The sequence below is a fragment of the Chrysemys picta genome, chromosome 16 (assembly GCF_011386835.1).
Source record: "Chrysemys picta bellii isolate R12L10 chromosome 16, ASM1138683v2, whole genome shotgun sequence".
NCBI lineage: Eukaryota > Metazoa > Chordata > Testudines > Emydidae > Chrysemys > Chrysemys picta.
In genome coordinates this window covers 2,623,825-2,639,102 of record NC_088806.1, presented here as the reverse complement: position 1 = coordinate 2,639,102, position 15,278 = coordinate 2,623,825, and the positions used below count along the sequence as shown (strand labels likewise).

At 56.2% G+C, this 15,278-nt stretch overlaps 1 protein-coding gene across 12 annotated transcripts; it reads left to right on the top strand.

Annotated features, from left to right (window-relative positions):
* Window positions 1-796: 796 nt before the first annotated feature.
* LOC101946338 (monocarboxylate transporter 13-like) lies at window positions 797-15,253 on the top strand. Of its 12 annotated transcripts, none has more exons than XM_065569278.1 (7): window positions 797-1,177; window positions 1,503-1,552; window positions 1,863-2,099; window positions 3,008-3,233; window positions 3,374-3,517; window positions 8,017-8,784; window positions 9,447-15,253. In XM_065569278.1, exons 4-7 carry the CDS (start codon window positions 3,017-3,019, stop codon window positions 9,662-9,664), a joined length of 1,347 nt encoding a protein of 448 aa, XP_065425350.1. In that variant the 5' UTR covers window positions 797-1,177; window positions 1,503-1,552; window positions 1,863-2,099; window positions 3,008-3,016; the 3' UTR covers window positions 9,665-15,253. The 12 variants fall into 12 exon arrangements, with proteins under 12 accessions (XP_065425350.1, XP_065425353.1, XP_065425354.1 ...); XM_065569273.1 differs by having other exon boundaries at window positions 798-1,177; window positions 1,863-2,121; XM_065569284.1 differs by having other exon boundaries at window positions 801-1,177; window positions 1,863-2,121; window positions 3,008-3,218.
* The last annotated feature ends 25 nt before the right edge of the window (window positions 15,254-15,278 follow it).

Genomic DNA, 15,278 nt, shown 5'->3' with positions numbered 1-15,278 from the left:
CTCTGTGCAGCTCCATAACCCCCCCGATGTCCCCTCTATGCAGCCCCATAGCCACCCATGTCCCCCTCTGTGCAGCCCCATAGCCACCCATGTCCCCCTCTGTGCAGCCCCATAGCTCCCCAAATGTCCCCCTCTGTGCAGCTCCATAACCCTCCCGATGTCCCCTCTATGCAGCCCCATAGCCACCCATGTCCCCCTCTGTGCAGCCCCATAGCACCCAATGTCCCCTCTGTGCAGCCCCATAGCCACCCATGTCCCCCTCTGTGCAGCCCCATAGCTCCCCAAATGTCCCCTCTGTGCAGCCCCATAGCACCCAATGTCCCCTCTGTGCAGCCCCATAGCTCCCCAAATGTCCCCCTCTGTGCAGCCTCATAACCCCCCCGATGTCCCCTCTGTGCAGCCCCCTAGCCCCCCGATGTCCCCCTCTGTGCAGCCCCATAGCCCCCCAATGTCCCCTCTGTGCAGCCTCATAACCCCCCAAATGTCCCCCTCTGTGCAGCCTCATAACCCCCCAGATGTCCCCTCTGTGCAGCCCCAATGTCCCCTCTGTGCAGCCCCATAGCACCCAATGTCTCCTCTGTGCAATCCCATAACCCCCCCAATGTCCCCTCTGTGCAGGCTCAGGACAGTCCCCTAGCTCCGCCCCCCCAAAAAAACTGCCCCTTGGCGCGGGGGGGGGGGGGGCAGGGAAAGGAGGCGTGGCCACGAGGCGTGGCCACAAATTAAGCCCAGGTCAGCGGATGCTCCGGTACCGCCCAGCTGCGCCTGCGCCGGCTCCGGCGGGGCGAGAGCGGGAGGCGGGGCGAAGGGGGCGTGGCCTGCTCCCACCGGCTTTAGTCTCGGCTCCTCCGCCCAGCCGGTGCGCCCCGCCCCTTCCCGCCCCGCCTGGAACCTTGCAACACGGTGGCGCGGCCGTCCACGTGAGCGGGCGGCCCGGCTGTAACGCCCGGCGGGGGGGGGAGTCGGATTTGTGGGGTTCATTGATCCTCGCCTCCCCTCCCCCCTTCTTAAGGGGGTTCTGGATCGCCAGCCCCCGGGAAGGCCGGGGGGGGGGAGCAGGCTGGTATTTGGGTATAACGCCCAAAGGGGGATTTCTGAAGGGGAGGTAGCGGGGGGGGGGATTTTTTGCCCTGGCTTTCTCGGGGGACCAGCGGAGGCTGATGTGATGTTCTGCCAGGTAAGGGGGGGGGAGATCAGAGACCAGGCAGGTGTACAGGTGTAACGCCTGGCGGGGGTGGGGGAGATCGCCCACCCCTCCTCCCGGGCTGGAGTGGGGAAGGGAGGAGATGGTGTTTGGAGGTCCCTGATTTCCTGCTGCGATTCGATAGACTTTGACCCTGGCTACACTCGCTCCGGTGGTGGGGGAGGGGGTGACCCTAGACTAGCCCCCATCCCTTCGCCCCCCCCCCCCCCCCCCCGCTGCTGTTGCTTCACCTTTCCCTGGAGTGAGTGTGTGTGTGGTGGGGTCACTTAGCTAAAGGAGTAATGTCCTCCTATTCCAGCCACCTCCACTAGATGCCTTCTGCCTGCTTTTGGGGCTGCTGATTGTGGGGTGAGTTGCTGCTGGGGGACAGCGAGGGGGGCATGCAATCTTGAGGGTGATGGAGGTGGGTTCACCCTGGAATGTCTTGGCTCTGCTGGGGGCGAAGATGTTAAAGCCCTGGTTGCAAGATTAAAGCGTTCAGCATGCTGGGAGGTGTCAATTTTTTGCAGATTTACTCTTAATCGTCTCTGAAGGGGGGGGGGGGGGAGGGAAAAATAAATTTCTGATCCTCTTAAGGGGTTTGTCTACACTGGGAAGTTAATTTGGATTAAGGGCCATTTAAATCCGCTCTGAAAGTGGATTATCTGCTCTTGCACAGACCAGCCAGTTAATGGGAAGCAGAATCGGGTCCTGTGGAAGGGAGCCCGGGGGAGGGTTAATAAGCAGAAATGAAAGTCCGTCAGCTAAGCCTTTAAGCGCCGGAGCTACTCCTGAATCTCTGTGGAGACTCTGGATTGAGAGGCTTCGTTCCGACCTATCTTCAGCCACTTTGCGCCAGTCGCTTCCATGTATGGAGTACCCCTTATTCAAGATGCAAAAAACTGAAGGCAACGTGGTTAAGTGGTTTGACATGTGAAGTAAGCTGTTGATCAGAACAATTTCCCTTTGGAGAATCGTAGGATGGGAAGGGACCTCGAGAGGTCATCTAGTCCAGTCCCCTGCGCTCATGGCAGGGCTAAGTATTATCTAGACCAGTGGTTTTCAAACCGTGGGTCGTGACCCATTTACTGCAAGGCCAATGGGAGCTGGCGGCGGGGGGGTGCCCCAATCCCCTGCCCCAGCCCTGAGCCCTCCCCAAACCCCTCATCTCTGGCCCCACCCCAGAGCAATGGATAAATCGATTGCTACCCGCCGATACGGCGGGTAGTAAAGACGTACCCTAAGACAGAAAGATGCAAAATAAGACTAGGGAAGGGGAATGGGGGGGCACAGCCCCTGGCATGTGGGGGAATGGGGGGCCCCTGACATAGGGATTGACGGGGGGGACACAGGGAGAATAGGGCCCCCTGGTATGGGGGGGAGGGGCAGGTGGGGGGCTGGGAAGGGGGCACAAGGTGTCTTTGGGGGGGCAGTTTTGAGCCCAAGCGAGAGATGCAAAGGGAGGGCAAATGCAGCCAGCCCCCCTGCCCCGCACCCCACAGCGCCCCCTGCTGTGAGAGGCCAGGACTGGAGGAGCTGGGAGCTCCCCCTGCAGCCACCGCCCTGCCCCGCACCCCACAGTGCCCCCTGCTGTGAGAGGCCAGGACTGGAGGAGCCGGGAGCTCCCCCCGCAGCCACCCCTCTGCCCCGCACCCCACAGCGCCCCCTGCTGTGAGAGGCCAGGACTGGAGGAGCCGGGAGCTCCCCCCGCAGCCACCCCCCTGCCCTGCACTCCACAGCACCCCCTGGTGGGAGAGGCCAGGACTGGAGGATCTGTACTCCAGGGTAAAAGAGCCTCTTCTAATACCTCTCTTTCTCCTGCAGTGAGCCCCAATGCCGGTGGTGCACCCTGAACCCCCTGACGGGGGCTGGGGCTGGATGGTGGTGCTGGCCGCCTTCTTCCAGTCGGCACTGGTTTTCGGGGTGATCCGCTCCTTTGGCGTCTTCTTCATGGAGTTTGTGGGGTACTTTGGGGAGCTGTCCGTGCGGGTGTCCTGGATCACCTCCATCGGGATCGCGGTGCAGCAATTTGCTAGTGAGTTATGTGGTGGTGAGTGGGGGATCCTGACCCTCTTTTTTTTTTTTTTTTTTTTTTGGAGGGTAGGAGGGAGAACCCCACTCCTCCCCCAGACTCTGCTGCATCACAGGGTAACGAGGGCCCGCCCGGTGTCTCTCTGCCGCCCCCTGCAGGTCCGGTGGGCAGTGCCCTCAGCACCCAGTACGGCGCCCGCCCCGTGGTGATGGCCGGGGGCCTCCTCTCGGGGCTGGGCATGCTCCTGGCTTCCTTCGCCACCAGCCTGACCCACCTGTACATGAGCATCGGGCTGCTCTCAGGTAGGTCCCGCCCTGAGCCCCTCCCCTGCCCCAGTGCCCTCTGGGAGTATCCTTGCTCAAGGCTGAGAGCAAAGGCTTCTGGGTAATCCAGTGCACCATGGGATCATCCTCACCCAAGTCCAGGAGCAAGGGATTCTGGGGCTGATATCCGGTATTCCAGGCAGGATGTTGTCGGTGGGGTGTTTTCAGAATTTCATTTCATTGCATTTTGCCTTTTCCTGAGTTCAAACAAGGGCTGGTTGAACAACTATGGCCCAACAGATGTAGAGGTTGAAAAAGTTATGGCTTGGTAGCCATAAAACTAGAAGCGTGTCGGAACAAAGCTGGAATTCAGGATATTTCCTTTCATCTGTATGGACCACTACGTTGCTTTGCCGATCTGTAAATTTCGATCTCTATCGATGCCAATATCTGTTTGTCGGTTTGGGTGAATGGGCACTAACCAACACTTACCGATGGGGGGGGGGGGGAAATGTAATTCTTCTAAGCCTACCTATTGGAGACCATGAACTCTTCCTGTTCTACTAAATTACTGCTTTAAAATAGTTGCCCAGTCACTTGATCAGTTATTTTTCGGACAGGACAAATGCCCAACTGTAAGAATACTCCTATATCCTAGAATCATAGAAGATCAGGGTTGGAAGGGACCTCAGGAGGTATCTAGTCCAACCCCCTGCTCAAAGCAGGACCAACCCCAACTAAATCATCCCAGCCAGGGCTTTGTCAAGCCAGGCCTTAAAAACCCCTAAGGAAGGAGATTCCACCACCACTTCCCTAGGGATCCCATTCCAGTGCTTCACCACCCTCCTAGGGAAATAGTGTTTCCTAATATCCAACCTAGACCTCCCCCACTGCAACTTGAGACCATTCCTCCTTGTTCTGTCATCTGCCACCATTGAGAACAGTCTAGATCCATCCTCTTTGGAACCCCCCTTCAGGTAGTTGAAAGCAGCTATCAAATCCCCCTTCATTCTTCTCTTCTGGAGACTAAACCCCAGTTCCCTCAGCTGCTCCTCGTAAGTCATGTGCACCAGCCCCCTGATCATTTTCGTTGCCCTCTGCTGGACTCATAATGGTCTGCCCTCTATAACACTGATAGAGAGATATGCACAGCTGTTTGCACACCCCCTCCCCCCCCCCAGGTATTAATCACTTACTCTGGTTTATCAATAAACAAAAGTGATTTTATTAAGTATAAAAAGGAGGATTTAAGTGGATCCAAGTAATAACAGACAGAACAAAGTAAGTTACCAAGCAAAATAAAACAAAACACGCAAGTCTGAGCCTAACACATTAAGAAACTGAATACAGGTAAATCTCACCCTCAGAGATGTTCCACTAAGCTTCTTTCACAGACTGGATTCCTTCCTAGTCTGGTACAGTCTTTGTTAGTTCCTGCAGGCATCTTAGGTGAAAAGCAGGAACTTTCTCATGACTGGGACCCCCTTTGTCCTGCTCCACCCGCTTTTATAGCTTTAGCACAAGGTGGGAAGCTTTTGTCTCTCTGGGTCCCCACCCCTCCTTCTAAATGGAAAAGTACCAGGTTTAAGATGGATAGGGTTACCATATTTTGTGCCTCCAAATGGAGGACACTCCACGGCCCCCGCCCACACCCCCGCCCAACCCCGCCCCCTCCCCAAAGTCTCCGCCCCCTCCCCTGCTTCCCGCGAATATTTGATTCGCGGGAAGCCTGAAGCAGGTAAGGAGGGTGTGGGGGGAGGAGGCGCGGCCCAGGCTGGCCCCCTGGCGTTTCCAGCCTGGGTCAGCTCGGGCCCTGGGGTGCCGGCCCCAGCCGACCACCCCCGGCCCGCCCAGCACTGCCGGCCCCCGGCGGCCCGGCGCACCCCCCGGCTCCCCGGCCGGCCCGGCTCCCCGGCCGGCCGGGCTCCCCGCGGGCCCGGCCGGCCGGGCTCCCCGCGGGCCCGGCCGGCCGGGCTCCCCGCGGGCCCGGCCGGCCGGGCTCCCCGCGGGCCCGGCGGGGCTGACCTCCCGATTTTCCCGGACATGCCCGGCTTTTGGGGATTTCCCCCCGGACGGGGATTTGAGCCCCCAAAAGCCGGACATGTCCGGGAAAATCCGGACGTATGGTAACCCTAAAGATGGATTCCAGTACCAGGGGACATGGTCACATGTCCTGTGAGGAGACCCCAAGCTTTCATTGTTCCTGGGTTGGCCCCCACCTACACAGGAAGGCTTGCAGCTAAATAAACCATTTACAACCATGGGAGCCATCAAGACTCGACGCCACCATTAATGGCCCACACTTTGCATAATTACGATAGGATCTCAGAGTTATATTTCATGTTCCTAGTTTCAGATACAAGACCGATACAGGCATAGGAATAGGACGAACACGCTCAGTAGATTATAAGGTTTGTAACGATCCCTTACAAGAGATCTTTTGCTTGAAGCTTCTTCCAGTTCCATCATCGTCACTCTCATTAGCATATTTCCATCAAACATTATGGAGCGCATCGTCACAGTTGTTTTTAAGGGAGGTGATACTTGCGGAGGCTGGGAAAATCTCCCCCTGCCACAGCCCCGGGGCTGCGGGGTGGGGGTGGAAAGGAGAGAGCAGAGGGTGGGGCCATGGGTGGAGGGGGCAGGGCATTATCTTCAAACAGCCCCCCCCTTCATCTCCCATACCCCCCCCAAAAAATAGAGCCAACCCTGTATAGACCTAATCACACCAAATGTGACCCAAAATGACAGCTGGTACACAGTTATATCTTTGTGCTGGGGTAGAAAATGGGGAGGTGGGGGGGATCAGTGGGGTGCAGGAACCATGGGGGAGGGTCTCTAGGGGGGGGAAGGAGGAGAACTATAGGCCCAGGGGGAAGGAGCCAGACCATATTCAAAATGGCTGCCATGTGGGGGCAACCATGGACCCAGGGGGGAAGGAGCCAGGTCTTATTAAAAATGGCTGCCACTGGGTCTGCGGAATCAGTGGGGAAGTTGTTTGGAGTGAGGAGAGCACAGGGGGGAAAGGAGCGGGGCCTTTTCAAAATGGCTGCCATCCTGGGATGGGGGAGAACTGGGGGTCCACAGGGAAGGAGCCAAACCTTATTCAAAATGGCTGCTACTGAGGGGGACAGTTGGGGGGGGGGCATGTGGGGGAACTGTGGGTCCAGAGGGGAAAGGAGCAGGGCCTTTTAAAAACGGCTGCCATTCTGTGGGGGTGGAACTGTGGGGCTGCAGGGAAGGAGCCAGACCTTATTCAAAATGGCTGCCACTGAGGGGGACAGTTTGGGGGTGAAGGTAGGGTTACCATACGTCCTCTTTTTCCCGGACATGTCCGGCTTTTCGGCACTCAAACCCCCGTCCGGGGGGAACTGCCAAAAAGCCGAACATGTCCGGGAAAATGGCGGCTCTGCTCCTCCCCGACTCTTCGGCTCTGTTTAAGAGCCGGGCTGCCCGAGCGCTACCGGCTTTGGGCAGCCCCCGTGCCTCCGGACCCTGCGCCCCCAGCCGGGCACTTCCCCTCCTGGGCTCCGGCGGCGCAGGGTCCGGAGGCATGGGGGCTGCCTGAAGCCGGTAGCGCTCGGGCAGCCCGGCTCTTAAACAGAGCCGAAGAGTTGGGGAGGAGCAGAGCCGCCGCGGCTGGAGGCTCTGCTCCTCTTCGGCTCTGTTTAAGAGCCGGGCTGCCCGAGCGCTACCGGCTTCGGGCAGCCCCCGTGCCTCCGGACCCTACGCCGCCGGAGTCCGGGAGGGGAAGTGCCCGGCTGGGGGCGCAGGGTCCGGAGGCACGGGGACTGCCTGAAGCCCAAGCGCTACCGGCTTCACGGTTTGCCGGGCAGCCTCCAGACCCTGCTCCCCCGGCTGGGCGCTTCCCCTCCTGGGCTCCAGCTGCGCAGGGGAAGCGCCAGCCGGGGGCACAGGGTCTGGGGGCTGCCCGGCAAACCCTGAAGCCGGTAGTGCTGGGGCAGCCCTTTCCCAGTGGCTGGGAGTGGGAGGGAGGAGGGGGCGGAGTTAGGGCGGGAAGGGGCGGAGTTGGGGCGGGGCCAGGGGGTGGGGAAATGGGCGGGGCCAGGGCCCGTGGAGGGTCCTCTTTTTTATTTATTAGATATGGTAACCATAGGTGAAGGGCATCAAAGGAAAGAGAGGCCCATCAAAATGGCCACTGGTTGATGGGTGGGGGTAGGGAGAAGGAGCCGGGCAAAACTTAAAATGGAGGGAGTTAGGGGCGTAAGGAGCTATGCCTTGTATGCATTGTAGGGGGTTAGGGGCGTAAGGAGCTATGCCTCATTCAAAATGGCCATCTGTATAGGGGGGGAACCCTGCAGTTTGCGGGGGTAATAATCACTGAGACTGGGGGAGGAAGGAGCCGGGCCTCATTCAAAATGGCTGCAGCCATACGGCAGCCGTTTTGGAAAAACGAGGAAAAAGTGGATGGGCCCAAAACAGTCTCATTTGTGGCCACATCCCGGCCTGTTGCCATAACAACTTGGATGTGGTTGGGGGGCCCTGACGGGTGTATTTTATGCCCCCTTTTTTTGCAGGCTTCGGGTGGGCCTTGGTTTTCACACCCTCCGTGGCCTCGGTGGCTCGTTACTTCAAGAAGCGCCGGACGTTCGCCACAGGCTTGGCCTTCACGGGCGTGGGCCTGTCCTCCTTCGCCTTCTCCCCACTCTTCCAGTTCCTGGTGGACACCTACGCCTGGCGGGGGGCCCTCCTGGTGGTGGCCGGCATGTCCTTCAACCTGGTGGTGTGCGGAGCCCTCATCCGCCCCCTGACCCTCAAGGAGGACCTGGCCAGCCCTGGGGACCCCGGCGGGAGCTGCCTGGGGAAGCTTTCCACCCTCTTTGGCCTGCCTTTGCTCTCCCACTGGCCCTTCATGAGATTTGTGCTAGCTGTGACCTTGATCAACACCGGCTACTTCATTCCCTACGTCCACTTGGTGGCCCGAGCCCGGGAGCTGGGCTTCGATGAGTACCAGGCTGCCTTCCTCATGTCCGTGGCAGCCATGGCCGACCTGTGTGGCCGCCTCCTCTCGGGTTGGCTGGCCGACTGCCGGGCTTTCCGCCTCAGCCACATCTTGGTGGCCTGGACCTCCCTGACTGGCATCTCCTTGGCGCTGGTGCCTCTGGGGCGCAGCTACCCGTTGTTGATGGCCATCGGCGTCTGTTATGGGTTCTTCTCCGGGGCGCTCACCCCCGTGGTCTTTTCCATCCTGCCGGAAATTGTGGGCATCGGGCGGATTTTTGGCTCGATGGGGCTGCTGCAGATGATGGAGAGCATCGGCGGGCTTCTGGGAGCGCCGTTCTCTGGTAGATTGCCGCTGACTTCCTTCTCCTCCCGTTCAATTAATTGGAAACGAGCTCCTCCCCCCCAGTAAATCAATCCCCAACCCTGCCTTTTTCCCCGTAACCTTAAGTCATAGACTTGGTCCTTCTTGGAACCAAGACTCCTGGCCCCCACCCTGGTCTTGGGACCAGTGGTTGACACGTGAACATCATCTTGCTTGGGATTAGCTGCCCTCCAACCCCATTTGGTAGCCCGTAGAGACAGGCCCAGAGGTGGGGATAGAACCCAGCAGTCCTGACGCCCAGTTCCCCCTGCTCCAACCAGCTAGACCCCACAAGGTTCTTGTGACCTCATTCTGGGTCACCCTGGTTCTAGGTCACCCTAGGTTTTGATCTAAGTCACCCTGGGTTCTTATGGTGTTGTAGGTCACCTCCATGTTCTAGTTTGCCCTACATTCTCTGGATATTGTTCTAGGTCACCTTGGGTTCATATGACATTCTAGGTCACCTTCATGTTCTAAGTTGCCCTGTGCTCTCTGGATGTTGTTTTAGATCACACTTGGCTCTTGTGCCATTCTCGATTGCCTTTGTGTTCTAGGTTGCCCTATGTTCTCTGGCTATTGTTCTAGCTCAGCCTGGGTTTTCCTGCTGTTGCACTAAATGATTCTGTCCTTTCTCTGTTCCAGGTTGGCTGCGGGACATGACTGGGGACTACATGGCCTCTTTCTTGGCAGCTGGGGCTTTCCTCTTGGCTGGGAGCCTGGTTTTGGTCACTCTGCCCAACTTCTTCTCCTGTCTGGGCACCTCCTCTCCTGCCTGCCGGGGCACCCAGGTGGAGGCAGGGGCAGAGCCGGCTCCATTGACACCAGCCTCTGGGGAACATTCCTCCCAGGACAGAGACTAGCCGGCCAGAAGCCAAGATCTCAGGGAGCCGGTGTGACTGCAAGGGGGTGCTGGGACCATCACCAGGTTCTGGAAGGGTTAATGTGGTAAATTCCAGCCTGGTGAGGGGTCTCTATCTAAAAGGGTGCTCCTTCACAGAAATAAGCCACTTCACTACCCCCCTTGCCCTCCTGGATTCTCCTCCGGTGCCTCCCACGGGCTCTGGGCTCCAGCTCCAACCTCCCAGCAGCCTGCTGGAAGCCTAGGGCTTGTTCTGGAGGTCCATAAGTCGGGGAGGACGTTGGGGAAGGGGAGAGACCCCAGCGAGGAGCAGAAATTGGATCAGAGTCTGGGTCTAAGGCAAAGAACATTTTATAAAGGGGGAGGGGGATCGGGCCGCTGCGTTCATTTGGGGAAATACGGCACTGACCTATCGAGGGCAAACAGGAAGTAAAAGGCCCCCTCCCCTAATCTCTTGGGCAGCAGGCCCCTGCCTCAGTTTCCCCACTTGCTGCTAGGAATAGCTGGCAGGAAATAGACACCCAGTTTTGTACCCCACGTCGGGGCATTAGTGATGCCCCAGAGCCCAGAAATGCAGTTACCGGTCCCGGATTTATGGATTTTGTGCTGCTAGATGTGTAATTAGACAGGTGTGGCTGGGGAAAGGGGGGGGGCTCTCATCGGGCATCGTTTACCCTCCAGAAGGTAGGATTTGGTGATTTAAAAGGGGGGAGGGGTTTGTTTAGAGAAATGACAGTTTCGAGGGGGGACAAAAGCGGCGGTTTTGAGTGCCACCTTTTCTGGAACAGAGCTGCGTTTGGGGGGAATTAAAACCAGCCAATTCCTCTGGCAGGCGTCCGAGTTCATGGTCCCCTAACCAGCGCGGGAGAGAAAGGGGCCCAAGCGGACATGACTAGGTTGGAAGCGGCCAGAGTGGCGCTCCCTGCCCCCTCCCCGGCAGGTGGACCAAAGGTTGAACGTGCCTCGTGGAAGCAAAGCGGTGTGAAAGTTCATCTGATTTTCCACTGATTGAAATGAACAAGTCTCTTCACGATGGGGCGGGAGGGAACAGGGAGAGTAAATATTAATGTCGCCTGAGGAGATGGAAGATTAACAAGGGAGGTTTCTCCTGGATTGGGCAAAAGAGCATGTGGTGGGTTTGCAGAGTTGGGGGGAGGGGGGGGAGAAGAAAGAAAAGGGATTAATACAAGTACAGGGCAGACCTGGTGATGATGGAACCTAGGAGTCCTGGGTCCCAGCCACCCCCTGCTCTAACCCACCACATCCCAGACTCCTGTGATCCTGGTCCTTGTCCATTGTCTGGGACATTGCACGTACCCTTTGTAATCCAGTCTTTTCCAGGCTCTTTGGGGGCAGTTGGTTATCCAGGGACCCCTCACCAGTGCTGAGATGCGGCCACCTCTGGGATGGGGCGGCTGGTTATACAGGGATACCTGGAAACAGCATGGAAACTTTTTAAAGACACCATTTAAATGCATACCCCCAAATTAAAAAAAAAACAGCAAGGGGGACCGAAAAAGTGCCATCATGGTTAAACAATCAAGTAAGAGAAGATGTGAGAGGCAAAAGGACATCCTTTAAAGAGTGGATGTTAAATCCTAGTGAGGAAAAGAGAAAGGAGCATAAACTCTGGATAAAAATACAATGAGGAAGCCCAAAAAGGAATTTGAAGAGCAGCTAGCCAAAGCCTCAGAAAGTAACAGCAAAAAAGTGTGTTAAGTACATGAGAAGCAGGAAGCCGGCTAAGCAACCAGTGGGGCCTTGACCAATGGAGATGCTGATGGACCGCTCAAGGACGATATGGCCATTGCGGAGAAACTAAATGAATTCTTTGCATCGGTCTTCCCAGCCAAGGACAGGAGGGAGATTCCCAAGCCCTTCTGTTCAGGTGACAGATCTGAGGAACTGTCCCAGATTGAGGTGTCATTAGAGGAGGTTTTTGGACCAAATTGATGAATTAAACAGCAGTAAGTCACCAGGACCAGATGGGATTCACCCCAAACGTCTGCAAGAACTCAAATGTGAAATTGCAGAACTACGAACTGTCAGTCTGTAACCTGTCGTTGAAATCCGCTTCGGCACCGGATGGCTGGCAGAGAGCTAATGTGACGCCAAGCTTTTTCAACAGGCTTCAGAGGTGATATTATCATATAAATCATAGAAGATCAGGGTTGGAAGGGACCTCAGGAGGTATCTAGTCCAACCCCCTGCTCAAAGCAGGACCAATGCCCAGACAGATTTTTTTTCCCCAGATCACTAAATGGCCCCTTAAGGATTGAACTCACAACCCTGGGTTTAGCAAGCCAGTGCTTTGCATTATAGTCAGCACAAAGGCAAGGAACCTCCAGGCCTGTCTCCCGGAAGACATTCGCTTCTGCATGTTAGCACAAGGCTTGGGGGTTAGGCACTTTGCACTGAGAAATGGCCCAACGGAAAACCCCCCCCCAATATTCGGGGAGCTGGAAATAGGGTTTAAGGGGAAGTTCTGACCACAGGTACATGTGTCAACTACACAAGTGTCCTGGCAACAAACTGACGTATATAACAGGTACATGGGATGCAGCCGAGGCTAGTCAACTTGCTTGCCTATATATTGTTTCTTATGGGTTTGATTATTATAGGTTTATATTAGAGTATATTTTGGCTGTAACACAAGGGACCTGCAGGCCACACCCTGTATGCTGAGCTAAGGTGAAGTTATCCTACATATGTTTGGGACTTTTCACCTAGAGAGATGGTGAAGAGGTAAAACATAAGGTCCGTATAGGGCTGTGACCTTTAACATGGAGGGCGCATTGGGTACCTGCCTGACCCTGCTACCGGGGCTCCCTTCATGCTGTACTGCTGTGACAAGCTACAGACACTCCCGGTCTCTCACTTTCCCCAGGTAGGGACACACCCAGCGGTGGTAACATGCAAACAGGCTTTCTGGCCAGCCCCTGCATGGGAAAGCTTCAGCTAAGGAAATGCCTAGATACCCGAGTGCACCCCCCCACTCTGGAGGGTCAGCCCAAAGTCGTACCTCTCCTGCTGCACAGGGAAGCGTACAGCGTAAGCTCATGAAATTCACCCCCTCGCTCAATGTGGACAGGAAATATACAAGCTTCCCACCCCTTGTTATGACTCCCACAGATTGGTTTTAGACAAAACCAAAACAAGTTTGAGTGACGTGATGTGAAGTGATTCTAAGGGATAGCAAACAGAGCAACCCCTTCTCCTCCAGTTCAATCTTTGTTTCTTGGGTGTTTCCAAGCATCTCCTTTGGGCTGGGAGTCAGTGAAGAAGAACCATGATGATGTTACTCCCCTGCCTTAAATAGCTTTTGCATCAGTAGGGGCATCGCCAGCAGATCGAGGGACGTGATTATTCCCCTCTATTCGGCACTGGTGAGGCCACATCTGGAGAACTGCGTCCAGTTTTGGGCTCCCCACCACAGAAAGGATGTGGACAAATTGGAGAGAGTCCAGCGGAGGGCAACAAAAATGATTAGGGGGCTGGGGCACATGACTTATGAGGAGAGGCTGAGGGAACTGGGGTTATTTAGTCTGCAGAAGAGAAGAATGAGGGGGGATTTGATAGCAGCCTTCAACTACCTGAAGGGGGATCCAAAGAGGATGGAGCTCGGCTGTTCTCAGTGGTGGCAGATGACAGAACAAGGAGCAATGGTCTCAAGTTGCAGTGGGGGAGGTCTAGGCTGGACATTAGGAAAAACTATTTGTCACGGTCTCCCAGATTGTGCCCACTCCTGGCCCTGTGCGGTCCGTGGGGGGTGCTTCCTTCAGTGCGACAGCCCTTCTCGGGGGTCCACTCTCTCTCGGGGTCAGGCCCCCTCCACCTCCTGGAGCCGCACCTCTCTGAGCCTTAGCACGTCTGTCTCTGCCGTGGGCCCCCTCAGGGAGTCCACTCGCTCTGGACCCCCAGGACCTCCCTCCCCCGAAGGGGTGGATGCGACCCTGTTCTCTAGCCCGGAGTGACTCTCAGCCAGTGTCACACAGGAGGGTTATTGAGCGTCTGAACACAGCACAGGAAACTCTCCGGGCCTCAGGCCTGGCCTCCCTCAGCCCAGCACATCCCAGTCTCTCTGCATCCAGGTGGGCTCTGCCTGCTTCCCCTCTCCAGCCCCGAGCCCCCTCTGCTTCCCAGCTGGGCATCTGAGATCCCCGGTCCCAGGCCCCGCCTCTGTCCATTGTCTTCTCTCCAGGGAAACCGGGTCACCTGGGCCTCCTCTCCTCTCAGCCCTCCTCTGGCCCTCTCTGGCTGGTCAGGTCCCCGGGGGCCTCTCTTCACAGCCAGTCCTCCCACTGGCCAGAACCAGATGCGACTCCTGAGCTGGGTCTCCGGGTCGTCAGGTCACCAGTTGCTGGGGTGTCCATCCTCCAGGCCATCGGCTGGGGTCCCAAGTTCCCTCTCCGGTCCTCTGTAACTACAAACTCCCTCTCCCCTCCCCTCGTTAAACTAGTAACCCCCAGGGAAACTGAGTCTCACCCCCTATGCATGCAAACCATTGGAAAAACAAGGAAAACACAAGAAAATCCCCCACTTCGTCACACTATTTCACAAGGAGGGTGGTGAAGCACTGGAATGGGTTCCCTAGGAAGGTGGTGGAATCTCCTTCCTTAGAAAGAACAGGAGTACTTGTGGCACCTTAGAGACTAACACATTTATTAGAGCATAAGCTTTCGTGGGCTACAGCCCACTTCTTCGGATGCATAGTCCACGAAAGCTTATGCTCTAATAAATGTGTTAGTCTCTAAGGTGCCACAAGTACTCCTGTTCTTTTTGCGGATACAGACTAACACGGCTGCTACTCTGAATCCTTCCTTAGAGGTTTTTAAGGCCTGTCTTCACAAAGCCCTGGCTGGGATGATTTAGTTGGGGATTGGTCCTGCTTTGAGCAGGGGGTTGGACTAGAAACCTCCTGAGGTCCCTTCCAACCCTAATCTTCGATGATAAGGCGGGAACCCTTCGTCTCCAACTTTTTAGCTCTCACACTGGTCAGTGGAAAAACGCTGGTATTCTCTGATGGAGTCCAGTACCGGGTGATTGGTTACATGCCCCTGTAGGGCCATAACCTCCATGAGTTAGAGGTTGGTTGTAGTGTCCCCAGGAAGGCTCCCCGGTGGGAGATTAGCATCTTCTAAGACCTACTGTTTTCTCTAATGGCCCTTCCCAGAATGCAATCGGTCTAGATTGCATTCTAGACCGATTGCATTCTGCCTAGTGGGCATTCCCCAGATGCAAACACTTGTAATAGATGCATGGACAATATTCTTAACTTCAGATACCAAAATGATACATGCATACAAATTGGATAATCCTATTCATGGAATCATAACCTTTCCAATGATATCTCCCATGATCGATCCTGGGAAGCGAGACAAAGACAAGGAGGAGGAGCAACGGGGGTGTCTGAGGTCCAGTCACTGGAAGCCGGGCAGTCTTCAGTTTGGGACTGGAAGAGGGGGAGTCCAGGGCGTCTGGATCGGGACTCCCCCAAGATGGACTTGGCTGAAAGTCACTCATTTCTATGCTAACAAGTTCTGTCCTACGCTGTGTTTCTGTCGACTAATAAACCTTCTGTTTTACTGGCTGGCTGAGAGTCATGTTTGACTGCG